The 24,782-nt window shown below is 37.4% G+C and overlaps 3 protein-coding genes across 6 annotated transcripts; 2 read left to right on the top strand and 1 right to left on the bottom strand.

Annotated features, from left to right (window-relative positions):
• Positions 1-105: 105 nt before the first annotated feature.
• Positions 106-6,139, top strand: LOC127004107 (biogenesis of lysosome-related organelles complex 1 subunit 1-like). Its single transcript, XM_050871475.1, has 5 exons — positions 106-250; positions 823-929; positions 2,964-3,036; positions 3,777-3,994; positions 4,279-6,139. Exons 2-5 carry the CDS (start codon positions 869-871, stop codon positions 4,317-4,319), a joined length of 393 nt encoding a protein of 130 aa, XP_050727432.1. The 5' UTR covers positions 106-250; positions 823-868; the 3' UTR covers positions 4,320-6,139.
• Positions 5,831-20,163, bottom strand: LOC127004104 (major facilitator superfamily domain-containing protein 1-like). 2 transcript variants are annotated; one of them, XM_050871462.1, is made up of 11 exons: positions 19,672-20,163; positions 19,067-19,166; positions 18,009-18,159; positions 17,723-17,848; positions 16,933-17,138; positions 15,989-16,199; positions 14,962-15,175; positions 14,199-14,296; positions 13,050-13,162; positions 11,722-11,879; positions 5,831-9,179 (listed from the first exon to the last, which is right to left on the bottom strand). In XM_050871462.1, the coding sequence occupies exons 1-10, from the start codon at positions 19,780-19,782 to the stop codon at positions 11,734-11,736; spliced, it is 1,476 nt and encodes a 491-aa protein (XP_050727419.1). In that variant the 5' UTR covers positions 19,783-20,163; the 3' UTR covers positions 5,831-9,179; positions 11,722-11,733. The 2 variants fall into 2 exon arrangements, with proteins under 2 accessions (XP_050727419.1, XP_050727421.1); XM_050871464.1 differs by lacking the exon at positions 11,722-11,879 and adding an exon at positions 11,217-11,319 and having other exon boundaries at positions 19,672-20,161.
• Positions 20,164-20,378: 215 nt separating this feature from the next.
• Positions 20,379-24,549, top strand: LOC127004108 (glutaredoxin-2, mitochondrial-like). Of its 3 annotated transcripts, none has more exons than XM_050871476.1 (4): positions 20,379-20,593; positions 22,475-22,629; positions 22,927-23,031; positions 23,716-24,549. In XM_050871476.1, exons 1-4 carry the CDS (start codon positions 20,578-20,580, stop codon positions 23,827-23,829), a joined length of 390 nt encoding a protein of 129 aa, XP_050727433.1. In that variant the 5' UTR covers positions 20,379-20,577; the 3' UTR covers positions 23,830-24,549. The 3 variants fall into 3 exon arrangements, with proteins under 3 accessions (XP_050727433.1, XP_050727434.1, XP_050727435.1); XM_050871477.1 differs by having other exon boundaries at positions 20,380-20,550; XM_050871478.1 differs by lacking the exon at positions 20,379-20,593 and adding an exon at positions 20,978-21,234.
• Positions 24,550-24,782: the final 233 nt, after the last annotated feature.

Raw genomic sequence — 24,782 nt, 5'->3', positions numbered from 1 at the left:
CCGTTTTGGTAACCCCTGTAATAATAATTACCCATATTGATGAAAACTGAAGTAAGGAGAAACCCTATAACAATGATAACTAATATTGACGAAAAGAACGAAATGACATCCCGTTAAAAAGTCTCAAACACAAGTATGGACCCCGCCTGTCAAAGGGTGGTCTGAGTGTCATAGCTTCACTTATTAAAGCCTAAGAAGTAGTATAAAGCGTCAAAGGTCTAAAGAAGAGGAATACAGACAATCAACGAGGGTGAGTAGTGCTAAGAACATGCGTTGAGAAAGTAGAGCAGGGCCGTGTGATTTGCCTGGCAGGATATTAGCTAGAGGAGAGGAAGGATGATCGCTAGGTGGGAGGGAGGGTGAATCATGGAGGAGAAAGAGAGAAAAAAAAGGAAGAGATCGCGTGACAGAATAGGGGGAACTAAATGAGATAAGAGGGTGAGGTTGAAAGGAGTGAGATAGTAGAGACGAGGGAAGAGAGAGAGAGAGAGAGAGAGAGATCGCGGAACAGAAGAGGGGGAATTAAATGAGATAAAAGGATGAGGTTAATAGGAGTGAGATAGTAGAGACGAGGGAAGGAAGAAATGGAAGAGAGAGAGAGAGAGAGTTTGGTGTGGATGAGTGTTGCAGGGACATGTAAATCATTTCAAGAGCCTGGGTTACTACATAGTGGGGTTAGGTTACTACACAAGTTATGTTACTAAGTGGTTATGTTTGGTTAAAAATCAAGAAATGCTCATTCCAATCTATATGCTTTTTACTTATTATTTCCTGTACTCTGACAGAAGCCAAACCCATTTCATATTTAAGGATATCTTGCAGGTTGTTGGTATTTTGGTCAGCTGCTGATACTTGCTACAACTGCAACATGCTGTCGTCCATGGTTAAGGAACATCAAGGTCGACAGCAAGCTCGTAAAGAGGAACAAGGTAAGATCTAATACTGCTGGTGATGGCTTAAATGTAACGTTCTCCATGCGTTCAGGTGCTACACAAGGAAATCATAGAATGGAAGGAAATCATAGAATGGAAGGAAATCATAGAATGGAGAGCTGAAATGAGATAAGATTATTGGTGACATGTACAGCCATCCTTCGCCATACAGTTGGGTTACATTCCTGAAAAATCTATTTAAAATAATTTGTGTACTAATAGCATTATAGTATGGTTTAATGAGGATACATTCCAGGGTTGTCCGATTCAAATCATGATGATTTAAATCAGTGATTTAAATCAAGATTTAAATCAAATGATTTTTTTTTTTTTTAAATCATTGACTTAAATCAATATTTACTTCTGCCCAAACCAACATGGAATGTAAAGAAAAAATATAAAAACAAACACATACTATCACCTGCTTTATATATTCCTGAGGAATAGAACACTAAAAGCTTCCTTTTACAATACAACAAAAATTTCCACATTCCATTAAAAATGAAATCAAAGAGTTTTACTTGTAATGAACTGTACTTATTTCTGAGGAGTAGAATATTAAAGCACTTCCTTTTACAATACAGTATAACAAAAAATTCCACATGCTATTAAAAAAAGGAAATCAAAGAGGTTTACTTATCATGAACTGTACTTATTTCCTGAAGTAATGAATTTAAAAAAGAAAATTATTATGGCCTGTATTTAAAACAAAAGCACATTGAATTTATACTGTAAAAGCAGTCTTTGAAAAATAATGATACACTTCTTTGAAAGTAGTTCATAAAAATTCTTTGAAATCGAAATTAAAAATCTTTAAAAAATAAGGATTTTATTTCTTATGACAATAAATTTGGTTCTTTTCAGTCTTGCTACTATTCCTTGTAACTCCAGTTTACACTGTTTGCATATAGCTCTCCATGCTTTCCCAGACTTTGAAGGAATTCTGTTAAAATGTTCCCACACTGGATCACTCTTCCTACCAGACACATTAATCCTTGTGGTCAGTGACATCTCTACGCTCTTGCAGTTAGCTCAGGAATGAGTGGCTGGCCTGTAACACCTAAACAGTCAAACTACTACACAGTGGCACAAGTCCGGCGATGTCCTAACATGATGTAAGAGAAACAGAACAGAGCCTGAGAGAGATGATACAATCTTGTGGCTACTGGGCTGCTTGACAGGTTCAAACACATTGTAACCAAGTGAGAGATGATGCAACCTGCTGTAAAAACACTCAAAAATGTGTTTTAAACTAATGTATCGAATATATATATATATATATATATATATATATATATATATATATATATATATATATATATATATATATATATATATATATATATATATATATATATATATATATCTTTCTAAATATTTTTTATGCTGATTAATAAAAAAAAAATTAAAAATCTGATTTAAATATATATATTTTTTTTTATTAAAATAAAAAAAATCACCAACCCTGATACATTCCTAGGTACTTAATAATAATGAATGAACAATAACAACAACAAAAAAACATACCCTAATAAATGAACACAAACACACTATGACTAGTGGAAAACAGGAAAACATACGGACACATTCAACTAAAAACAGAGACTGAGCAGAGCAAAGATCGGAAACACTCTCCCGTGTGGGGAGTAGTGGTCATGTGATTGTATACCACCACTTGGGAGCAAAGTGAGCACATGATTGCATCACCACTCAGACAGATCATATAATTGATGGCAAGGGATCATTTATAAATATTTATTAGAAAAAGTCATAGGAGAATGTACCCAGACTGCTTCCGGAATGAGTGTAAGCCACTCTTGAGGAGGTATATAAGGGGGATGTGCATGGGATCTGCAAGCCTATCAAAGACCCTCCCGTGTCCTATCTTTCCACTTCTTTGTCTCCCTTAACACCAGGGATCACAGTTGGCATTTTAAAGCAACTATCCTGAAGCTATACTTTGTGTCACCAATACATACTTTTCAGTTTGTGAAAGGGTTTATTGTATTATTGTTGAATTTCTCTCTTCAGAGCGACGCCGAAAAGAAGCCATACAGGCGAGCAGCAACTTGACTCATGCTTTGGTAGACCACCTTAATGTTGGGTAAGAATTGTTTTGTTGTTGTTATTGTTGTTGTTGTTGGTGGTGGTGGTGGTAAGGGTAGTGCTGCAGCTGCTGCTGATGTTTTTATCATCTCTTATTATTCATTTACTCCTCTGAAAGATACCTGTAATAAAGTCATAATGAAGACCTTTGCTCTTGGGGTGTTTGATTTGAGCAGATTTATCTATATACATCTGATGCCTCAGCTCCCCTCATGGGAACTTCCTCAAAGGAGATGACCACATTAAAAGTCTTTGATTTCCTTTTCTGTTTTCTGTTTATTTTGTTACTCCCTATCCTCTCTTTCAATCACTTGCTTGCCAACTCCCTCGCTTTCTAATACTCATCCACTCCATTCACCCATTTTACTGATACCCTTTTCTTCAATCTTGTTCTCATACATTCTCTTCGCAAACATATTCTCATTCATTCCTATCTCATATCAGAACAGTCTTTGAGTATCACACTTAACTCATTCAAACTCTCATACACAGCCTCATTTCTGTCTCTTCATCTTGACACACCACATGCTCCTCCTCTATCTCTTCTATATCTGTTATAATGAGTAGTTGTAGTGTTGTCAGAGACTGTGCTGCAAAAATGCTTGGTTTCAAGGATTTATGTGTTGGACTTCTAATACTTAATATAACATATTGTACTAACAAGAAGCCATAGTTAAATCTTTAATGTGAATCCACAGAGGCATTTTTAATGTAACTTGTCTTAACTCCCATCTTCAGAGTGGCACAGGCCTACCTCAACCAGCGCCGCCTGGACAGTGAGGCCATCCAGTTGGAGCAAAATGCAACCAACTTCCAACGGCAAACCTCCCAGTGGCTGAGTCTGGTGTCATCATTCACAGACTCCATGAAGGAAGTGGGCCATGTGCAGAACTGGGCCACCACCATTGAGGCTGACATGCGTACCATCTCCACAGCTCTTGAGTATGCCTACAAAGGTAAGGTTAGGGAAGCTTTACACAGGGGAGATACATACACACCCATTTGTACACTATATGAAAATAACAAAAAAAAGTGCTAGAAATGTTTTCCTAGCTCTGTATTCATTCTTTTTTAATTTTACAATCAAAATTGTCACATGCCTTATATTTTACTTTGTCTTAGCATGAAAAAAGTCTTATAATGATTCTTCAGTGATTGAGATTGATTTAATGGTTTATATCTGAATCATTCACCTGTCACCTACACACATTTGTTTTTTACACCTGTGTTCTCTTTCCAGTGGAGCAGCAGAGTGGCAGTGGTGGAGGACCAGCCACTTGAGGACATTTTCCGATGAAAACACCTGCACCAGGTGGCTTCAGGTATTATTTCTTTAAGGAATGTGTGGCTGTGGTTGTCCAGTGCTTGTATTAGTGCCATCAGTTTAGATTTGTTTCATCTGGAACATATTTGTTATCCTAGTCATTTCGAAAGATTTATTATGATAAGAGTTTTCAGGTTAAAAATAAAATTTTTCTCTTAAATAAACAACAGTATCTACATTTCAAAGTACATCTCCCTTCAAGTCAAAGTAATTGATATGGAGATACTCAGGAATGAAGTCTTTACTGTTTGGATGTAGGATCTGCTCAGCCATTGCCACACCTTAATTCCCATATAATTGTTTGATTATTAACATATAACTCTGTATTCCCAGCAGATTTATACAAATTTATATGGAACTTTGAGGAATATTACTCTGGATACAGATGTAGCTGGAAGTATTTAGACTTTTACCATTTGTGATAAACTCTTGTTTGCCTAACTCTTAGCCTATTGATTTCAAAGAGGCTTGGCTGTTTGATCCTGATCCCAAACCTTCAACACTCACCTTCCAGAGAGTGTGGAAGTGAGCCCATATTTTCATACATTTTGGGGCTCATACTCCCACATTAGGTAAGGATTTCATAGAGGTTGAGGGTATTTCCATTGGTAGTTTTTATGAGCATTTTGATAGTTTGACAAGGCTTCTGCACCATGAATGTGAAAAATACTCATGAGAACTTGACTAACCTCCTTTGTTGCCTTTAGAAATATTTGTTGTAAGAACCAAAAGGATCTGAGAATATGGTTTTGGTAATACTGAACCTTTCTCACCTATCTACCTCTACATCTCATGGCCTAGGAGTAGGGAGCAGGTGAAAGAAGGGAGAGGGGGGGGGTCATGCTCCTTCTTTCTTTCTTTTCAGTATATTTAACGTTTGTGGATTTTTCTTAGTTTCTTTTCATTATCATTATTACTGTTTGTCTTTTTCCTATACATTATCATAATCAGTCATTACTAGTCCATTGTAGGACAAAGGCTTTTCCTGATGTCCTCCACCTCTCTGTCTGATGTTAGTGTACTCCATCCTGCCTCAGTAAATGCTTTAGTTTCATCTCTCTGCCTGGTCTACCTGCCCTGAATGTTCTTAAAAGTTAAAATATTCACCTAAGGATGCTGTCATGTGTATTTAATGACTATACTATGTCAAATTTGTTTTAGATATTTTGGTAATGGACAGACAATCAAACAGGCAAACAGATAGACGACAACAAAAACATTGTCACTCTCCTTGCTATGCAGAGGTGGGCAATAACGACAGTCACTAAGGATAGAAACTGGCTAAATGATGTAGGGTAACCACATGGAAAACCCGCCTGTGTATTACTTCCCGCAGGTTGATTTGCACCTTTTCCAATAAGATACGATAAAACTGGCCAACATGGTGGGGGGATACATATTCTTTGGAGTATGCAATTTCATTACAATTACATTTTTCTTAACCCAAGGAATAATTATACACCCAGAGTAATGCATAAAATATTTATTATTTAAAATATACATGTGGATGCTATGTCAAGAACCAGAAATAGAGTGCACACTTCTAATCTTGATGTCCCCTCAAAATAACGAACTAGTCCCTGGATCACACAGTTGTACCTACAGTTACTCAATTTTCTTGTATGCACAGCCACTGTAAAAACAAGAATGATTCATTATTCTGATTTCTATTGTTGTTCTGATGTGATATCATCAGATCAGAAAAGGCTTTACACAGTATGTTGATTATTTAAGTAAATGCTGTGTTTTCTCTATTCTGGCTTCCAAAATATTACATTGCCAAACACCACATCAACAGTTAAAAATGTCATTTATATCTCCATTACAATGCAATTAATGCACTGGCTTGAGTGTTACTGCAATTGTCTAATGCAGTGAAAATCTGATCACAGAAAATACTACTTTGTAATACTCTTTGTCTAAGAGGTTGGTACAAGAGACCACTTATGATTTAAATCACATATGGAAATAAATGTAAGAGGCTGTGAAAGTGTGTTTATGAAATATTTGCATGAATTGCCCTATGAATGTGTCTATAGCCATTCCTAGGGAGTGGGTGACTGATGTGAAATAATTGTCAGGTCATCTATGTATAAAAATAGCTAAGGAGCATTCTCTGCATAATGTTATTTAGACTGGTAGGATAGAAAATAAGCATTCCCCGAGTGGTATCTCAATTGACAGCTTGGAATGAACTTTCTTGGAATTATATAGTGTCAGTGGATAGGAAAGAACATTTTCTGCATTATGGTGTGTCTGTTAGCTGATGTTGTCTCCAAAAATATAGTATGTACTTCAAAGCTGCATGTAATGTGCTCATTAATGCAGTAGTTTTACCATTAAAAAAATAAAGGAAGAATAAACAAAAGAATTTAATAACCTCCCAATGACATACCACTATCTAATTCTAGGTAGCAGCTAGACATGACAAATTTAACAACCAACTTGCATTACAGATCATCATCATTTTTTTTTTTTTAGCTAACTACTACCTTGCTTCCAAACCTGTTTAACTGAATTTTCATCAGTTTAAGGGACCAACTGTTTTTTCTCATTACTTTCTTCTAACCCTTGTTGCTGGTAAACCTCTGAGAGGGTTGGCTATTTCTTCTCTTTCCTTGCTCATATAAACTGTCATCTTGTATCCCTCCATTCTCCCCAGATGAATGTTAAATCAGAACATCACAGTGAAATATATTCTTTCACCATTTCCACACATGCCAAGCTATCCAAAACACATTTTTACTCCCAATCTTCCTTCAGGGCATTTTATATAACGGCTTCATAAATGTTTAACCCCTTCACTCCGGCAACGCTGATGTCGGCGTCACCGTTAGTCCTCTTCTAAACCTCTTAAGAGGAAATGGAAGGGGATTAAGAGGAATTTAGAGGAGGATTGAGAGGTTTAGAAGAGGATTAATCCTCTTCCATTTCCTCTTGACCATACTGTGACGCTGACGTCTGCGTCACGGATGGAAAGGGTTAAAAGTCCAGAATATTAGAGATAAAATGCAAAATATTCACAACAGAGATACACCATACATGAATGACCATCAAACAAAATATCTAACTTGCTCCAGTTTAATACATACCATATTTTCTGGCATATAAGACGACCTCAAGATTTCTATTCAAAATGTGCTCAAGATGACCCCCAAACCTGGATTCACTGAGAGGTTGCAGCACCAGTAACCCTTGCCCTTTATCACTTCCCACTGACCTATGTATTGATATTATTAACACTGCTAAACAGCATGGCCTTTGGTTAAGAATTACCTTCAAACAGCTTTTTCAGTGGGTTTCACTGGCAGTAGTTGCTTTGTCACCACTGATTGCCTTTGTCTCAAAAATATTTATATACTTTCCTAAATTATCACATATTACTTTATTTCTCTAGATTTATTATCATACTGTATGTACAATGTCTGTATATATCTGAGGGTCATTTGCTTTCTTATGCCCTCATGGCATTTTTATGAAAATTTGCAAAGAAAATTAGTTATGCTTGATGCTGATGTCAGTGAAGTGAATGGTTAAGGTGTCTGGCAGTGTTCTACACCCCGAGGATCCTAATAACCGCAGGTAGTGGTTAGGATTTTATATCCAGCATTTAAGATGACCCCTATTTTTTTTAGGTTTGAGTCACCATATATGCCAAAAAATACAGTAAATGATAGTTTTACTGGAAATTCAAGTATAATAATAGTAAAATATAAAGTACATATAAGGTCCTTCAATTCAGCACACAACAGTCTGTAGTACATGGTCTCTAAGATCAATGGCCAATTTGTCCCAACATTGTTAAGGAGAACACATCACCTAACTTTTGGCCAATGGTCAAAGCTTCTAGAATTTACAAATGTGCTTCACTTAGATAAAAATGAGGACACTGCATGCAGGCATGTGCATCAGCTTAATCCAAAATGGTTGATGCAATTTTTTTGATACCTTACTATTTTTTCTTTGCCACATTAGTTATAATTATAGTGCCCAAAGAAATAACTAGTTTAAAATGTTTACAATGATAATAATAGTGAAGTAAGCTAACTTACCAATGATTCCAGTAGTAAAATGATACCCTAAGAAGTTTTTGAAGGCACTATCTAACTGGGTTGCTCCTGCTGGATTGTAGGACCCCAAGCGTATAACAATTTGATAAAGAAAGTAAAATGTTTAATACTAAAACAATAGGAATTTCACAAAAATGAACATGGAAAATATGAATAATACATCAGATTTCTATAAAACACAACCTAATGTCTGAACTGCTCTCCTGAACACTAGCTTTGAGGACACCATTCCTACCGGAGAGAAATGTTTTGACATACCAACAAAAGTATGCCATGATGTCTACTAAATAAATAGTAAAGCTGAAACTTGAAATAAATGAAGGGACAGATGGTACATATTATCTTCATTATTGTTACAAAGTTTATTTCCATGTAAGTATTAATCTTGAGTATTGTATACTACGTTTGAAAATACGTTCACTATTACTAAGTTATCACATTCAATAATATTCAAGATAAAGGATGTACTTCTGGGTATTATTTAAGTCATGTATCACCTGAGTTAGATAGGTCATGGGGGAGACTTTACAGAATTGGTAGTCCAAAGTAAGAAAACAGTTATATGCTAAACTCATACCTCTTTGTTCAGTTGACAGAGCAAAGCTGTGATAAGCACGCACACACAGATGCACACACACAGTTACCCATGCATGCAGACACGCACACACGCACAGAGATGATGTAAAAAGTTCATAAACATTATTTTATCTTCTTTCTTCAGGCAGGAACTAGGAGCTGAGCAGTTGCCTGTAATATATGCAGAATATTAGAATAACAAGAATTTTCATGGGCAATTAGTTAAGTTTTGATGTAGTATAAGGACATGTTTCTCTAGAAAATTAAAGTGAAAATTTAAGATGTAGGAAAAAAAAAAAATTGCAATTTTCTCAGTAAATTCCTTGATGTTAAAATCTACATTTTAAGGAAAAAAGTATAAATTATTCCTATAAACATAATGATACATCTTTTCACTCTATAATTAATTGTTAAATAGAAAGTTTATATAGTTAATAAGTGTTAATGGAAGAACAGTGAGAAATACAAGCAGATCACATAATAATATTACAAATTACATTGCCCAAAGCCCACAGCAAAATGAGACAAGGTATCTACTACTGCTACTTGACACTCACTCTTCCAAAAGGGAACTTTGGTTCTGATGATAAACAAACACAGTAGCTTGGTGTGTGAGGTGCAGGATCACATTGAAATTTTAATGGCATTGGACATGTATCAGAAGTGTTACTACAATATCAAATTTCTGTTTTAATGACTCTGATACATATCTAGCAATGTTTGATATTTCAATGAGATCATGTGCTTTACATATGATGTGTCTGTTTATCACTGGAGATTTTTTTTTTTTTTTTGTGTGTGTGTGTGTGTGTATTTACCTATTTGTATTTACCTATTTGTAGTCTACCAGGCCTGAGCTAAACTCTAATAGTCACGTCTCCATATATACATTTATCCAGCCTTTCCCTCATTTGTTGGACACTGTTCGCCTCCACCACCTCTTCCCCCAAGCTGTTCCATGTGTTAACACTTCGATGTGGAAACTATACTTTTTTAAGTCACTCAAACAGGTTCCTTTATTAAGTTTCTTCCTATGTCCTCTCAGCCCCTGCGTTCTCGCAGTTAAGAAGAGATCATCTCTATCCACCTCATCAAACTTATTTACCAACTTATACAGCATGATCAGATCTCCTCTCTCCCTTCTTTGTTCCAGTGTCATCAAGTCCATCTCCTTCAATCTGTCTTCATACATCATATTTGAGAGTTCTGGGACCATTTTAGTTGCAATTCTCTGTATCCTTGTGTGTGTGTGTGTGTGTGTGTGTGTGTGTCACTCTGATCACATGCTGGATTTGCTTCATATTTATGGATCTTTGGGTACAGTTTAGGACCTCACATCACACAGGGTTCTGACTAATTGCTGGGTGGACAGGGGGCCTGGGCGAAAGAAGCTTATTTGACTCCACTCCACTAGGGAATTGAACTCAGGACCTCTCAATTGTGAGGTGATTGTGCTAACCACTAAAGAGTTTCATGGAATGTGTTTGTATGCAAGTGTGCTGCTCCTGAGCATGCTGAGGACTAAGCTCTGCCTACCTCTGACCACGTCACCGTTGGGTGGAAACCGTGATTGGTTAAACTTTCCTTGGGTCCAATAGCCTATAACCATTAGTGTGACTTGTGAAACTGTGTGTGTTAGAAATACTAACAAAGTATCACATCAAAATGTCGTACAAAAAAGTGTATTGGGTTTGAAAATGATGAAACATAGTGAAAACCAGCAGTGCATAGTTATAAACAGCTCCCCTCTAGTAATGTGTCTAGAGGAAATAAACATTATGAAGGCAGAATGATTAGGCTACTGTCACACATGCTACCCACACCCAAGGGAAGTCATCGGTCAGTAAAGACAGGCCTGTGATTATTATTGTAATTATCTATCTTTGTTATATTATGATGTTTTAACACTTATAAAAAAAAAAAAATAATAAAAAAAAAAATTAATAATAATAATAATAATACCAGCATGTATCTGAGTTATACATTTTGCTGGGGCTGTAAAGGTTAAGAGTAGCTATTTCAGTATAAAAAAATAAAAAAAAATATTTAGTATATATATGTTTTACCAATGCAAAGCTTAAGTAGATTAATTTTTACTATGAAATTTGTGAATGTTATGGTCTGCTTGTAATGAAAACAGTCCATTACAGACACATGGCTAGTGTTCTACGACCAACTTAATCTAGATATATAAAAAAGTTCACTTACTCTCTATCTTCCTCATATTTCTCTCTCTTGCTGACTGGCATATTTAGGTAGCCTCCTCTGGCTGAGTCTGACAGCCATACTATCACAGTTGATATCAAGGCAACTAAAGTAAAAAAAAAATATATACAAGTTCAGTAAGAAGCATCGAGGGAGGCATTTCAAAAGTACACACTTTGCATGGGACTCTGCTTCACAAAACCCAAGAAACATTACAACATTATTACTGCCACAGAACAGCTTCCCACAATTATGAACTATGCTGAAACAGAAAATGTATGGACCATTCAACAAAGCATATGTATCCCAAGGCTTGCTGAAACGAAAATTATAATAACCTGTAAATAATTAAAATGTCTGTTAGCATGACTTATTTTCTCAGTAGTACAATTAAAGCTTGATGACCCCAACATGTGCTCTGTGTGGTGAGGTGTTCTTTTAGCCATGTAAAAATACTGCAGCTACTCCCGGAACACATACACACATTAATACGCATTAGGACAAGTACCAGATTATGTTTTCAAAGCTTCTCATCAAAGGCTTCATTTGACTTTCCATCTGCTGGCTGCTGAGGGAAGTCTCGGAGTCTAGCACGAGCTGACTTAAGAAGATACCCATCACCACTACTGTCCACGACACCTATGACTGCTGTTGCAGCTAAAGCAACTATGTACGAAAAAAGAAAAAAAAAGAAAAAAGAAAAAAAAAAGAAAAAGAATACATTAAGGTAAAAGAAAATATGAATTACATACATGGGTGACATAAATTTAGAAAAGAGGAATACATACTACAAAGAAAGCAGATTTTGTATTACTTGAGATAAGTAAATAAGAATTTTTGTAGATCTGTGTTAAATATTTGAAGAAAAAAGTTCAAGAAGACAGTAATGAAGTGGTTAAACCTTCATTGGGTCAGTGTGAGTATTTTAGAATCCTTGTGAAAATGTCTGTCTATCTATCTATATCTCTGACGCCCTGTTCCCTCACGGGAACTTCCCTCCAGGGGGTGGCCGAGGCAGAAGTGTCTTCATCTCTCCCTATTCTGGCACTCCGCTTCTTGAAAATGTCACAGAATGGAACGAAACTGCAAGTAAGTGATGAATGTACAGTATTCATAAATCCTGTTGAACGGAGCCTTGCACAGTGAGACAAATGGGACAGTGAAGAGGTGGTCACGAGGAATGCTTGAACATGCTCACAAAAATAATTTCAAAAATAATTTAATTCATTAAAAATGAGATGGCAGTAGAGGCATGGCAAAGCTAAGTGGTGCTTCATTGGTAAAATTCCAAAAGCACTACTATTAATAGGCCCTTATACATACTAAGTTGCACCAGTTCATCATGGCCCCAATAAATCATTGTAGCAAGCAAGACTGTTTACCATATTTTAGTGCTGTTCCATGAACAGGCCATACTGACTACAGTTAAAAATTTAAATAAATTAAATAAAAAGAGGGGGCACCAAAGGCACCTGGATCCAACACGGGGTCTGACGTCACATGCCAGGGTGGGAGTCTAGGAAATTAAGTTTACACTGCCACTTGCCTGTCAAAAGAACATGTTGTGACCCTGATTTCTATGGGAAGTTTTTATATTTAACATTTTGGGACATCACATCGATGAAATCCATGGTATTGAAAACTGTGTCAGTGGGTGATCGACTATAACTACATTTCCTAAATACTTTGCATTACTGAAACCCAACGGGCCATGTATTTATTAGTTTATAAATAGCCTTCTTATCAGAATGTTTTGTGAAAAGTCTAAAATGTTTCAAACATAAATTATATCTCTAAAATATATTACAAATAAAAGAAAGGTTTAAGGAAACTTACTGCAGAGCCAGATAATGTAGAACATCTCCAACATCATGTAGCCACTCTTGTCAACAATCAGTCCTGCGAGGATGCTTACGACAGCCAGCCCTAAGTTCTGAACACTCTGCATTCTGTAATTCAGCAGACTTTAGCTTCTAGCACTTTGTTTGAGCATGTCAGCACTGCAAAGGATGCCAGTCCCATAAGTCACCACTCCAGTTAAGTCAGTAAGACCTCAACCCCCCCCCCCCCCCCCACACACACACACTAGTATATATAAATGATAAGCCGGAGAAAGTAAATAGTTACATGAGCTTGTTTGCAGACGATGCGAAATTGCTGAGACACATAAGAAAAAGTAAAGACTGAAATTCTGCAAGATGACCTAAATAAGATCTGGGATTGGAGTAAGAAATGGGAGATGGAGTTTAATGTGAAGAAATGTCTAAGTAATGGAAATGGGAAAGAGAGCCATGTAAATAGGACATTCGGAGATACATATAGAATGGTAAGAAATATATGAACAGCATTCCACTACATGGATAAAGATATGATGAAAAAGATGATTACCACTATGATCAGACCAAAGATGGAATATGTGGAAACTGTGGTCTCCACACAAGAAGAAACATGTAAAAAAAATAGAAAGAATACAAAAGAAGGCAACGAAGATGGTTCCAGAACTGGAGAGACTGTCATATGATGAAAAGTCAAAGGAAATGAACTTGCCAACATTAGGACAATGAAGAAAAAGGTGAGACTTAATACTAATTTATAAATTATAGAATAAAATGGAAGAAGTAGATAAAGAGGAGCTGCTACTAAGAGAAGGAAGAAACACCAGCATCACACGAGGACACAGTAAAAAATTGAGAAAAGGAAGATGCTTGAGAGACATAAAAAATATAGCTTCCCGCAAAGAAACATAGAGGTTTGGAACAGACTAAGTGAGCATGTAGAATCGGCGAAGAGTGTGCACAACTTTAAGGAAAAACTGGACTAGTAGTATAGATATGGAGACGGGACCACACGAGCGTAAGCCCAGGCCCTATAAAATTACAACTAGGTAAACACACACACACACACACACACACACACACAAGAATTTAAATATATATAATGATATAAAGCAGGAACAATTTTAAAAAGTTGAAGATTGCAACTTACATGCCATAAGCTGTGCCAAGCTGATGCTCAGGAATGATAAGGGAAACCATGGGCCACAGTGCACTGGCCAGCAAGGAATATGCTAAGCCTAAAACACTCTAGAACAAAGAAAACAAACCAATATAAGTTAAGGGAAAGAAATTGTCAAAAGTACAATGTGCAGACACACACACACACATACACACACACAAACTGAATGGTATACAACCTTTCAGGAGTTACAGGGTTCAGTTCATAAATATGTGATAAGCAGATTTGCACTGGGAGAAGTAAAACAAGGTCATGGGATAGTAGTGGAAATATTGTTGATGGAGCTTGGCAACTGAAAAAAGATAAAAGTAAGAAGTATTTGGTGTTTATTATAGCAGTATCTATTCCTTTGAAAGCATAAAGGACTGTGAATTAGGGGGAGGATTGTGAGCTAGAAATTGATATAGCCTGGAAAGGGGGATTACATTGATGGGGATAGAACCCATAACCAGTCAGATGGAAGCCAACACTCTGCCCAGTTGGCCAAAGAGGCACCCCATGGCTGTTATGGAGTGACAATATTCAATAAAGTCATGTGTGAGGACACTTACACCTCAAGGGTTCATGGTTTCAAGCTTGTGATAAATACTCAAAATAGTAATCACACTTGTACTGCTGGAGAGGCCATGCCACTACCATTACATATAAAGGGTGGTGTGGCGTGGTGGAAGTACTTCAACTCTGATTGTGTAAGTGTAAGTAATGTAAGTAAGAGAGGCAGCCAGAATCTTACCATGGGTATAAAGGGATTCCAAAAGGTAAAAGTGAGCACAACATGGCATCCCAAGGTGACCACGACTGCCATGAACACCCACATCACATTTCGTCCAGTTCGGTCCACTAGGTTGCCCAGGATTGGTGAGGCAATGGCGGAGATGATATACACCACACCGCTCACTGAATTTGCAGAGTTGTCATCCAGATCATACTTACGCATGAAGAAAACCCTGTAAATTGTTTAAAGTAGTATTAAATTTCTTTACCTAAAATCCTAGACCAAACAAAACAGTACTTGCAAGTGCTAAGCAATGCATCATTCATATATTTAATCTTGTGTATGAATAAATGTCAGAAACTTCCCTAGATGTTTTTCTATCATCAAGTTTGGGGACAAGTGCATGAAATTGGTGTATGTCTCAATTCACTTGGGAATCATTCCTGCACATATCTCTCCTTTCCCTACTTCCTTTCCACTCACCAAGCCCTTTTTTATTTGTCAAGAACTTCCAGGAAAATGCCAATGATGATTAATATAAGCAACATAGCCAGGAATAAATCTATAAATACTTTTAGAATTTATAGACTTGATGAGGGTGGAGAAGATAAAGAGGTAGCATATGGCAAATCAGCTAAAGCTGTAATGGAAGCAGCACTAAAAGTAGAAGGACCAGTGAACAGTGGCAGAAAATTAACAAAGGACACAAAAGATCTCATTAAGAAGTGTAAAGATATGAAAGTAAGAAATTTCTTTCCCATGAAATTGTAATTACTAAACTGCAGCTCTATAGATCACAATACAGTTTTGAGATTGAATTTAATACAATTATGAGATTGAATTGAGGCCATAATTTATTTGTTAATGTTCAAGCCACATGACTTGCTACTTTAATATAAAAGCTGTTTAGCATTATTCAGTTACCAGAGTCTGTATCACTGTCATGACGTTCTCCATGCAATAAGGCTAAGAACTTTAGGATCATACCCTGCATATAACTTCTTAACAGCTACATGAGCAGTTTAAACAAAAGCTTAATACTTACTTTGCTAGACCAATGAAGGGGAAGATGGCAACATAATAAGCAACACAAATGACAGATATCAGCCAAAATGACACTGGGAACGTCAAAACATCTGAAAATTTGACTTTTTCTCCAGACAACGCAGCGCTGAGGTGGAGGGCTTTGGATCGCTTCTTGTCCAGCACACCCAAAATCAGGGCACAGATGAGGGAGAACACACAAGTGATGCCAGCTAGAAGGGAAGAAACATTATGAATGCTTGCAAATTATTAATTAGTATTATATTAGAAAGTAGTGGTTTGTGCATTACATCATGTAACAATAGGATTCCATGAGTGTGCACAACTTTTGCACCATGCTGGCCACTCCACTCCACATCTGCTAAACATCATCTAATGTAGGCTCATGGCCTTTCCAGGGTCTGAGGCTTATTAGTGTTGTTTTAAATTCACTAAAGAATGGCTTCCTAGGGCTTTCCAATCCCATTATCATAGCTCTGTTAGCATTACCCAGAGAACAAAAAAGATATGGAGTTGGATTTGACCCTGGTCACTCCCTAAACAAATAAAGGGCTAGGGAACCCCTCCCACTGTTAGGATGCATAGGTCCTTTACACCCATCATAAGCAGCCTATTTCCAAAATCCCCAATGCAATAGGATAAAAGGAGCTTGCCACTTGATCAGTCCCCCAAGCAAAACTAGGTCAGGATCATGACAGGAGTCTCAATCCTGGCCCCTTCACTTGACCTGCTTTTGATGGGAGGGTTGTGTTACTGGGAGGGAAGCCCACATCCTCAACAATCCAGATCAGGGATTGGGCTGACTGCTAGCTAGACAGAATCCTTGGAAGGATAATCCCTCCAGTCTCCCTACTTGTTTTACAACTACTGATATTTTTACAGTGACAGTTTATATTATATGAATGTTGCTACAATTTATTATAACAAGACTGCCAAAATACATACCGAATAATAACGAATATCCGAGTGCTCTGTAACCATCTGAAAATGTTTGCACCCAGTTATATAGCGGCACCATGGACCAAAAGTTGACTGTTGATCCCACTCTTGCCATACTTAGCTGGAGGCCAAACACTGTGTTAAGTTCCTTTCCTTTGAACCAGCTGACTGCATAGGTGTTTTGAGCAACAGCTAGTGATTCTCCTCCAATCCTGAGGAGTAAAAATATTGTTACTTTTGCAGTACTCACATCAGCCTATCTACCTTCTTACAGCTTAATCGCCCTATTCCCCCCATGAACTCCTTCAGGAGGTGGCCATGGGAAAGAGGTATATACACAGTTTTTTTAAGTTTATATACTCCCTCTCTGTAGCATTAACATTCCCCTTCTTGTCTCATTCTTTTATAAAAATTCCTTTTCATCTCCACAGAATCTTGATATTACACTTCTACTGCATTTACCTCTGCACAACTTGTACTCAACTTCTCCAATTTCCACATCCATAATAGTCTCCTTAACATATTACAAACTTCCTCCAACATTTCATTAATTCTCCTATCATTTTATTCCCTTTCGTCCTCCTCCTGACTCCTCTTCCTAACCATCTCCTATCATCATCCTGACCACCTCTTATCTCTCTTGCACCTGTCTCACTCTCCTACCAAACTAGCATATGGCACTAACTTTGATCCTTACAAAAACAGCATAGTAGTCAAGAGCCCAGGAAAGTTCTGCTCACCTCTGATATCCTCCATTCTTTTACCTACGGCTTATAATTTATCAAACATTACTCACCCAAAAATAAATCTTCCAAGCTGCATTGCCCAGAACTGGTTGAAAAGTGCACCTAAAGCATACACAACCTGTCCACCAGTGACGATCGTAGAGAAGATTATTGTTCCCCATCTGATACCAAAGACTCTGCAGGAAAAAGGAGGGTTACATGTGCAGTGCTGTTAAAGTATAATCATTCACTCAAACCATAAGAAGCACTTGGCCATTATATTATTTGTGACCCAATAACATAGCATTTCTGCTTGCTAAATACGAGACAAACTGACTTCTCTTTACAGTAACACACCTGTCAATGAGAAATCCCCCGATGAAGCAGAGTACAACATTTGGCCAGGAGTAGAGGGAGTACAGGCTGGCAAACTGGACTGTGTCAACATCCATGTCTTCCTTTATGTGATCTTGCAAGGAGCCGGGAGTGTCATAGCAGAAGTACGAGCCTGAAATGGTATAAAGCAATGCAAAACTGTATAGTGATGATTCTGAAATAGAATACAGAAATTGAGATAACAGCTCTGCCTGGTGCCTGCAGCTCCAATAAAATGCAGAGTTTCTGTACAGTTGCAATAATTAAGAATATTATTCCAGTGTAATACTAATTGCAATTGCTGTCCTGATCCACTGAATGGTGATTCATCCCTTAACATGATATGCATCGCTGTCACTCATTTAATCTAAGTCTTACCCACATGCTACACTGGGTCCGACATGCAGCCTCCATCAAAGACTGGCCCTCTCCAACTCCAAATCATAGCCTTAACTGACCAAAAGCCACTCACATGCTACCTATCAATCACAATTGTGACAGAATAAAATATGCACCAGCAATGTTATGAATTAAGCAGGCAAGATCAGTCATCAATATAAAAAAATAACCGTCACTTTTTTGCAGGTTTGTAAATGATTAAATTAAAAGAAAGATTTCAGACTCATAATATGGAAAATTCGGTAAATCTTAGGAATAGCGGATCCTAGCGGGTGCGCGTTTAGGGCACGGTGTGGTGGTAATTACAACATTTCTAGCATGTACAACAGGGTTTTGACAAGCTGACAGGCGTGTTTATGTCACAAGGGGCGTATTTTTCCGCGCCGGCTCTCCCCTTTCTTCACCCCGGAGCCCACAGTCTCATCGCCCATCGACTTGGAAGAAATCGTGAGGCCAGCGTGGAAAAATACACCCCTTGTGACATAAACACGCCTGTCCACTTGTCAAAATCCCGTCGTACGTGCTAAAAATGTTGTAATTACCACCACACCGTGCCCTAAATGGAGCCGCTATTCCTAAGATTTACCAAAAATTTTCATATAATTTAATGATCATTATTATAAAAATGACAGAAAACTTACCAAAGCCCAGGAAGCACATGAAGAACAAACCAATGAATCTGAATGGACCCCAGGCGGGGTTACAGCAATTCCCACAGCCAGACACCACATTTTCCGCGCCCTGAAGAGAGAAAAATGCTTTTGTTTTAAATTCTTATAGGGTCACCATAGAGCAAACATATGTCATTGTTACATGCACTACTGCTTTTCTATTATCATATATTATTCTATCAACCTTTTAATATTCCCAGAAAACAATAAGAAAGAGTGTAGTTGAGATCAAAGCAAGAAGGAAAATAGCCAAGAAATATGTTCCCTAAATAATATTCCCCCCAAGACACGAAGGGAAAAATCAAATCATCACACACACACATACACACACCTCAGCCTCATTGCAGAAAGTGAGTGAAGAGATAAAAACAAATGTAAAAATAGCCACGAAATACGCTTCCAAATAAATAATATTCCCCTAGGCACAAAGATAAAGCTGAATCATCGCGCACACCTTAGATACATTCTACAAAGCGTGTGCAGAGATCAAAACACGTGTAAAAATAGCCATGAAATGTGTCCCTTAAATAATATCACCCCCAGACACGAAGATAAAGTCGAGTCACCACACTTACCTCAGACTCATGGTTATCTGGCGTGTCCTCGGGAGCTGCACTGATCACACCACCAGTAGGCATGGGCTCACTACCGTCTTCCCCGTCACTATGCATCGAGCCTTCCACCATCTTCGTCAATTATTCAGCGGCAGGCCAATGAAGAAGCTGTTAGAGTACCTTCACCCACGCGCGCAACAGCTGATACTGACAGACACCTCCCCCGCTGGCTGTCATGTGATAGTGATTCTGATTAAAGTTCTTATTTTCTTGTGATTTTGACCTCGAAACTGCTGATTAGGACTGGTGATACGGATGCTTTTATCTCGGTATTATCTGTTTTCAATATTGCGGCGTTATTCTGCAAATTCATCTACGGTACATGCAATAGCTACTCATTCGATCCTTTTTTTTATTTGCTTCCCCTCTTTCTTTCTTTGTCTTTTCCCTTTATTTTTAATCCCTTACTTTTTTCTTTATTTCCACTTCTTTGCTTTTTTTTTTTTTACACAATGTATGAAGGTCTTTTGTACTTCCAAGCTTTGTAAAGCACTACCTACTGTATATGATGTTTCGACTCATTTTTGGCTATTTCATCAATTTTTTCAATAACATTTATTTAATTTAACCTTAACATATCAATTATTTATGCTAACTTCAAATGGTAGTTTTCCTTTTTTTTTCTTCATATAATATGTATAATGATTTGGCAACACTGCAGTGAATTGTTTGCTTCTCTTGTTCGGGATCACATTATAGTTTACTCACCTGCAGGTTATAGTCGGTCTCATCGCATAGTCGAGTATCCAAGTGTGAAGAATTAAAGAGGACTTAAGAAGCGATACAAAGCGGAACAGATCAAAAGAGGAAGAAGGAGACCACCCTCATTTCACCAAGACAGTAAGGGGAGGCGGGTGTGTGTGAATCATGGGCAAAAACAATGGTTAGACTTGATCTATACTGGTTAGATTTGAAGATGCGAAGATGATTACCTAATTATCTGGATCTGGATGATAATGCGCAGAGCACCTATCAGGTGCATATGAAATGCCTGAATTTACTCTTTTCTCCACTCCCACACGACCATCGCGTGTAACGAAACACACGAGAAATTAATCCAGACAAGGAAAGGTTTGCCGGCGCCGGGGATCGAACCCGCGACCAGCGTAACGGGAGAGCCACTCCTTTACCAGTCGGCCAAAGAGGTACCCCACTGGCTAAGTGGGTTATGGGAGGCTCGCCCATCAGGCAAGTCGTGTCACAACACATAACACGCACGTTATAATCATAGAGTCATAGGAATCGGTGCTTACCTATTTCAAGCTTACCTATTTCAATTGCATGGGAGGTTAAGACTTACATTTTGTATGGCTCCCATCTTTCAATCATCTTGAGTTTGGATTTTCACAAATTTTTTTCATTTAATTAGGCTGATACTATTATTACCAATTTTTCCTTTTCTTTCTCCTTCTCTTTTCTTTATGGTTAATTAATTGGCAGACGTTTAGTTTGAGTGTGTCCATGAACAATCATCTAGTCTGGATTTAAAAGAACTGATTGACGGAGCATTTACAACATCCTCAGGTAAGGAATTCCAGTCGTTAACGAATCTGGTGCTGAAAGAGTTTGCTCTCATCAAGGTTCTCCAATGTTGTCTTTTCCTGAGTTTGCATGTGTTGGATCTGGTGCTTGCTTCACTGTATTCAAAGAAGACGTCTTTATCAATATTTTCAATCCCGTTTAGAATTTTATATGTTTCAATTAAATCTCCTCTGTGCCTTCTCTTTTTCAGTGTGGTCAGCCCTAATCTTTCACACCTTACTTCATACTCCATGTCTCTGTTCCGGTACTAGTTTTGTCATCCTCCTTTGCACCTTCTCCAGGTCTAAGATGTCTTTTCTGTAGTATGGGGACCAGCACTGAACTGCATATTCCAAGTGGGGCCTAACGAGTGAACAGTACAGTGACTTGCACATCTCAACATCCAGGGAAAAGTTTCTCTGTATGAGGCCAACCATCCTGTTTCCCTTAGCTGCCACCTGGGCCACATGTTGTGCAGGTTTCAGATCTGATGTTATTGAAATTTGAAAAACTGATTAAGTACATTGTAGGAATTACTAACATTCTCCACCTCTGATGATAGTGTTTCCCATCCTGCTCTGGAAAATAATCCTATCTCTCCACCTGGTCCTCTGCCTTCCCTAACAATTTCAATTTCTGGGTTTCCCCTTCTTTACCTTTGTTGTCCATTTGATTAGCATTAGTTAAGGTTAATTTTAGAAACTTAGTGGAGCAGTAAGGTAAAAGTGGGTGTGTACGCTAGAGGTGCACATGGCTGCAGTGCTCATCTCTGATCCGTTGGCCCTTTTAGCCTGTGTTAGGTAACAACTAATTACCCCGGGACATGGGTCAGTGTGAAATCCGGGGTTGCCACAGTTTACCTTCTCAAGGTTTCTCAGGTACCCATTTAATGACGAGCCTGAAAGGGAGGATGAACACCTAGGTAAGCTGCATGTTGACTGCCATTGCTGGGATTCTAACCTGGGCCCACGGAGTGGTAGCCAGGCACGCTGACCACTTGACCACGGAGGCTTCCACTAAATTTAATTCCACTAACATTACATAGGACTTAAATTTCCTTTCTATTCTTTAATAAAATTTTAAAGTTTGATAAATTGTACAATTTATCCTCTTCTATTTTTTTTTTTCTCCATTTAGCTTTTGCAAGAAGTGATATCCATGATGATATAGATGATGATATACTTATACAGTTTTATTGAAAATTTACTTTGAGATGTTGAGTAGACTTTCCTTTACCTTACAGGTGTGCTTATGACAATGGGTGGATCTCCAAGCTGTCAGGTGGCTGCAGTGGACATGAGAGGCCCAGAAGCCGTGATGGTGAAAGAGAAAATTCATGATAACTGTGTGATGATTTTCTCAAAAACTTACTGTCCTTATTGCAAGATGGCCAAGAAGGTAATTTTGTGCAGTACTATATTTACTACACATGGAACTTTTACTGGATCATATAATTTACTTCTTTTATATCTAAGATTCCTTTATTCATCCACATGAACTCTATGGCTCTTTGCCTACCACATCTCTTGGGTGCTAAATTAATATAGTTAGTTATATTTCATTTAATAAGCTTTTGTTGAGGTTGGGGTTGCAGCAGTTGATAACCCTGGTTGTTGGATTGCCACAGACTGCCAATGGTGATGAGGTTGGTTCACATTCATATTAATAGTAATAAGTTTAATGAATTTTCTCCAGGCTTTCAAGGATCTTGGTGTGCCTTATGAAGTGTATGAAATAGATAAAGAAAAAAGTGGCATGGCAGTGCAAGACGTGTTGGACAACATGACTGGCACCAGAACAGTGAGTATGGTGTTAATTTTCTGTTCATATAAGACTCAAGTCATTCTGCATAAGTTTCCATGTTCTGTTTTGAAGAGTGGAAGGAAAAGGGTGAAGAGAGGTGTGGGGATTATGAGACTTGTGTTCAAGATGCTTGGGATATTTTTTATTTGATTGAAAATCACCCACACCTTAGCCTAAATATATATATGTGAAATATACCTTTTAAATATATCTTAAATGGAGTTGGAATATGTTTTTATATGTGTATTTTGTGTTAGACTGTGCATGGGAAATTACATAGGACCCATGTTATAATGTTCTCCTTGTGTAATAGTTAACTAGGTTTTATTGAAATATTATTATAAATGGGGTTCACCTGAATTTAAGTTATGTATTGAATTATAACAAGAACTTACAAACATTCCAGAATAGACTCAGTTATACAGAGAGCTTTTGTATGTACCAGGTATTAGAAGTAATTCCAAGATATATGATTTAGGTTCCCTGATGTATTCAGTTGTGCTCATGTGAATATGATTGTTATTTTTTTTAATAAGGTAATAAAGTTCAAAGGAAAATTCCATACTATAATGACATTTTTTAAGCTGTTAGAAAGCAGTTCATCAGGATAGAGGAAGGTCTAGTTTTAGAAGAATGAAGGGGAGGGATGACATTGGTCTAATTCTTATGTCATCTTGTCAGGTCCCTCGAGTGTTTGTTGGCGGCACTTGTATCGGCGGAGGGACAGAGACAAAGCAGCTCTATAAAGAGGGAAAACTACTGGACATGGTGAAGTTGTGTCAAGCAGCATCATAGCTTTGTCAGACAAAATATATGAAAGCAGAACATATGTACTTAGATTTCTTATGCACAATTATCCTGGCAAAGGTGTACCTTTCTCTTTACTATACATATTTACAAAATAGTTCCTATTTTATGCAAGTTCTAATGAATCTCAAATTCACACATACTCTGTATTGATAAATGTATTTATTATAAGAAGTTCACAGAAATTCTTATGAATATGATTTCTCATGTCACACATACATAGACTGTAGTGTAAAATTTTTCTATGAAAATAATTCTTCATTGCCATATTTTTGAGAAAATTAATGGCCAAGAAAATATTGAAATTTCAATTCTTGTCCAAATGAAATTCTCTAACATAAGTTTGTTGGATTAAGAAAACAGTATTATTTTACCATGCATAACAGCCATCCATCCATCTTATTTTATATAGTAAAACTGCATTCAGAGTAATCACCTAGAAAACAGTTGTCCTTGTTGTGTCTGAGTTGTGTTACTAATTGATGTACACGTAAAAAATGTAAGCTTATTTATAGACAAGTGAAGTTTTCCCTAATAATGTCTCATAATGTTATTCATGGCCAGTCAGTAAGAACAATGGTAAATAATTGGCAATGTCAAATTTAGTTTGGAATGTGGCATAGTTTTCCTAACTGTGATGAGGTTACACTTTTATTTGTATAAATGTACATTTTTTTTCTTACTTAAGTAAAGTTCATTACATATTTATTGCTGTATGTCTTTACTTATATTTCACATTTGCTTTCTTCTTCTTCTTCTTCTTCTTCTTCTTCTTCTTCTTCTTCTTCTGAGAGAGAGAGAGAGAGAGAGAGAGAGAGAGAGAGAGAGAGAGAGAGAGAGAGAGAGAGAGAGAGAGAGAGAGAGAGAATTTATATAGCTATTCAGACTGTATACACTATGGTCCAGACTCGGCGGTCTGTCCGTAAACCATAGTGAAATTA

This window comes from Eriocheir sinensis, chromosome 27 (genome assembly GCF_024679095.1).
Source record: "Eriocheir sinensis breed Jianghai 21 chromosome 27, ASM2467909v1, whole genome shotgun sequence".
Classification (NCBI taxonomy): domain Eukaryota; kingdom Metazoa; phylum Arthropoda; class Malacostraca; order Decapoda; family Varunidae; genus Eriocheir; species Eriocheir sinensis.
Note: the sequence above shows the minus strand (reverse complement) of the source record. Positions and strands in the feature narration are given on the sequence as shown.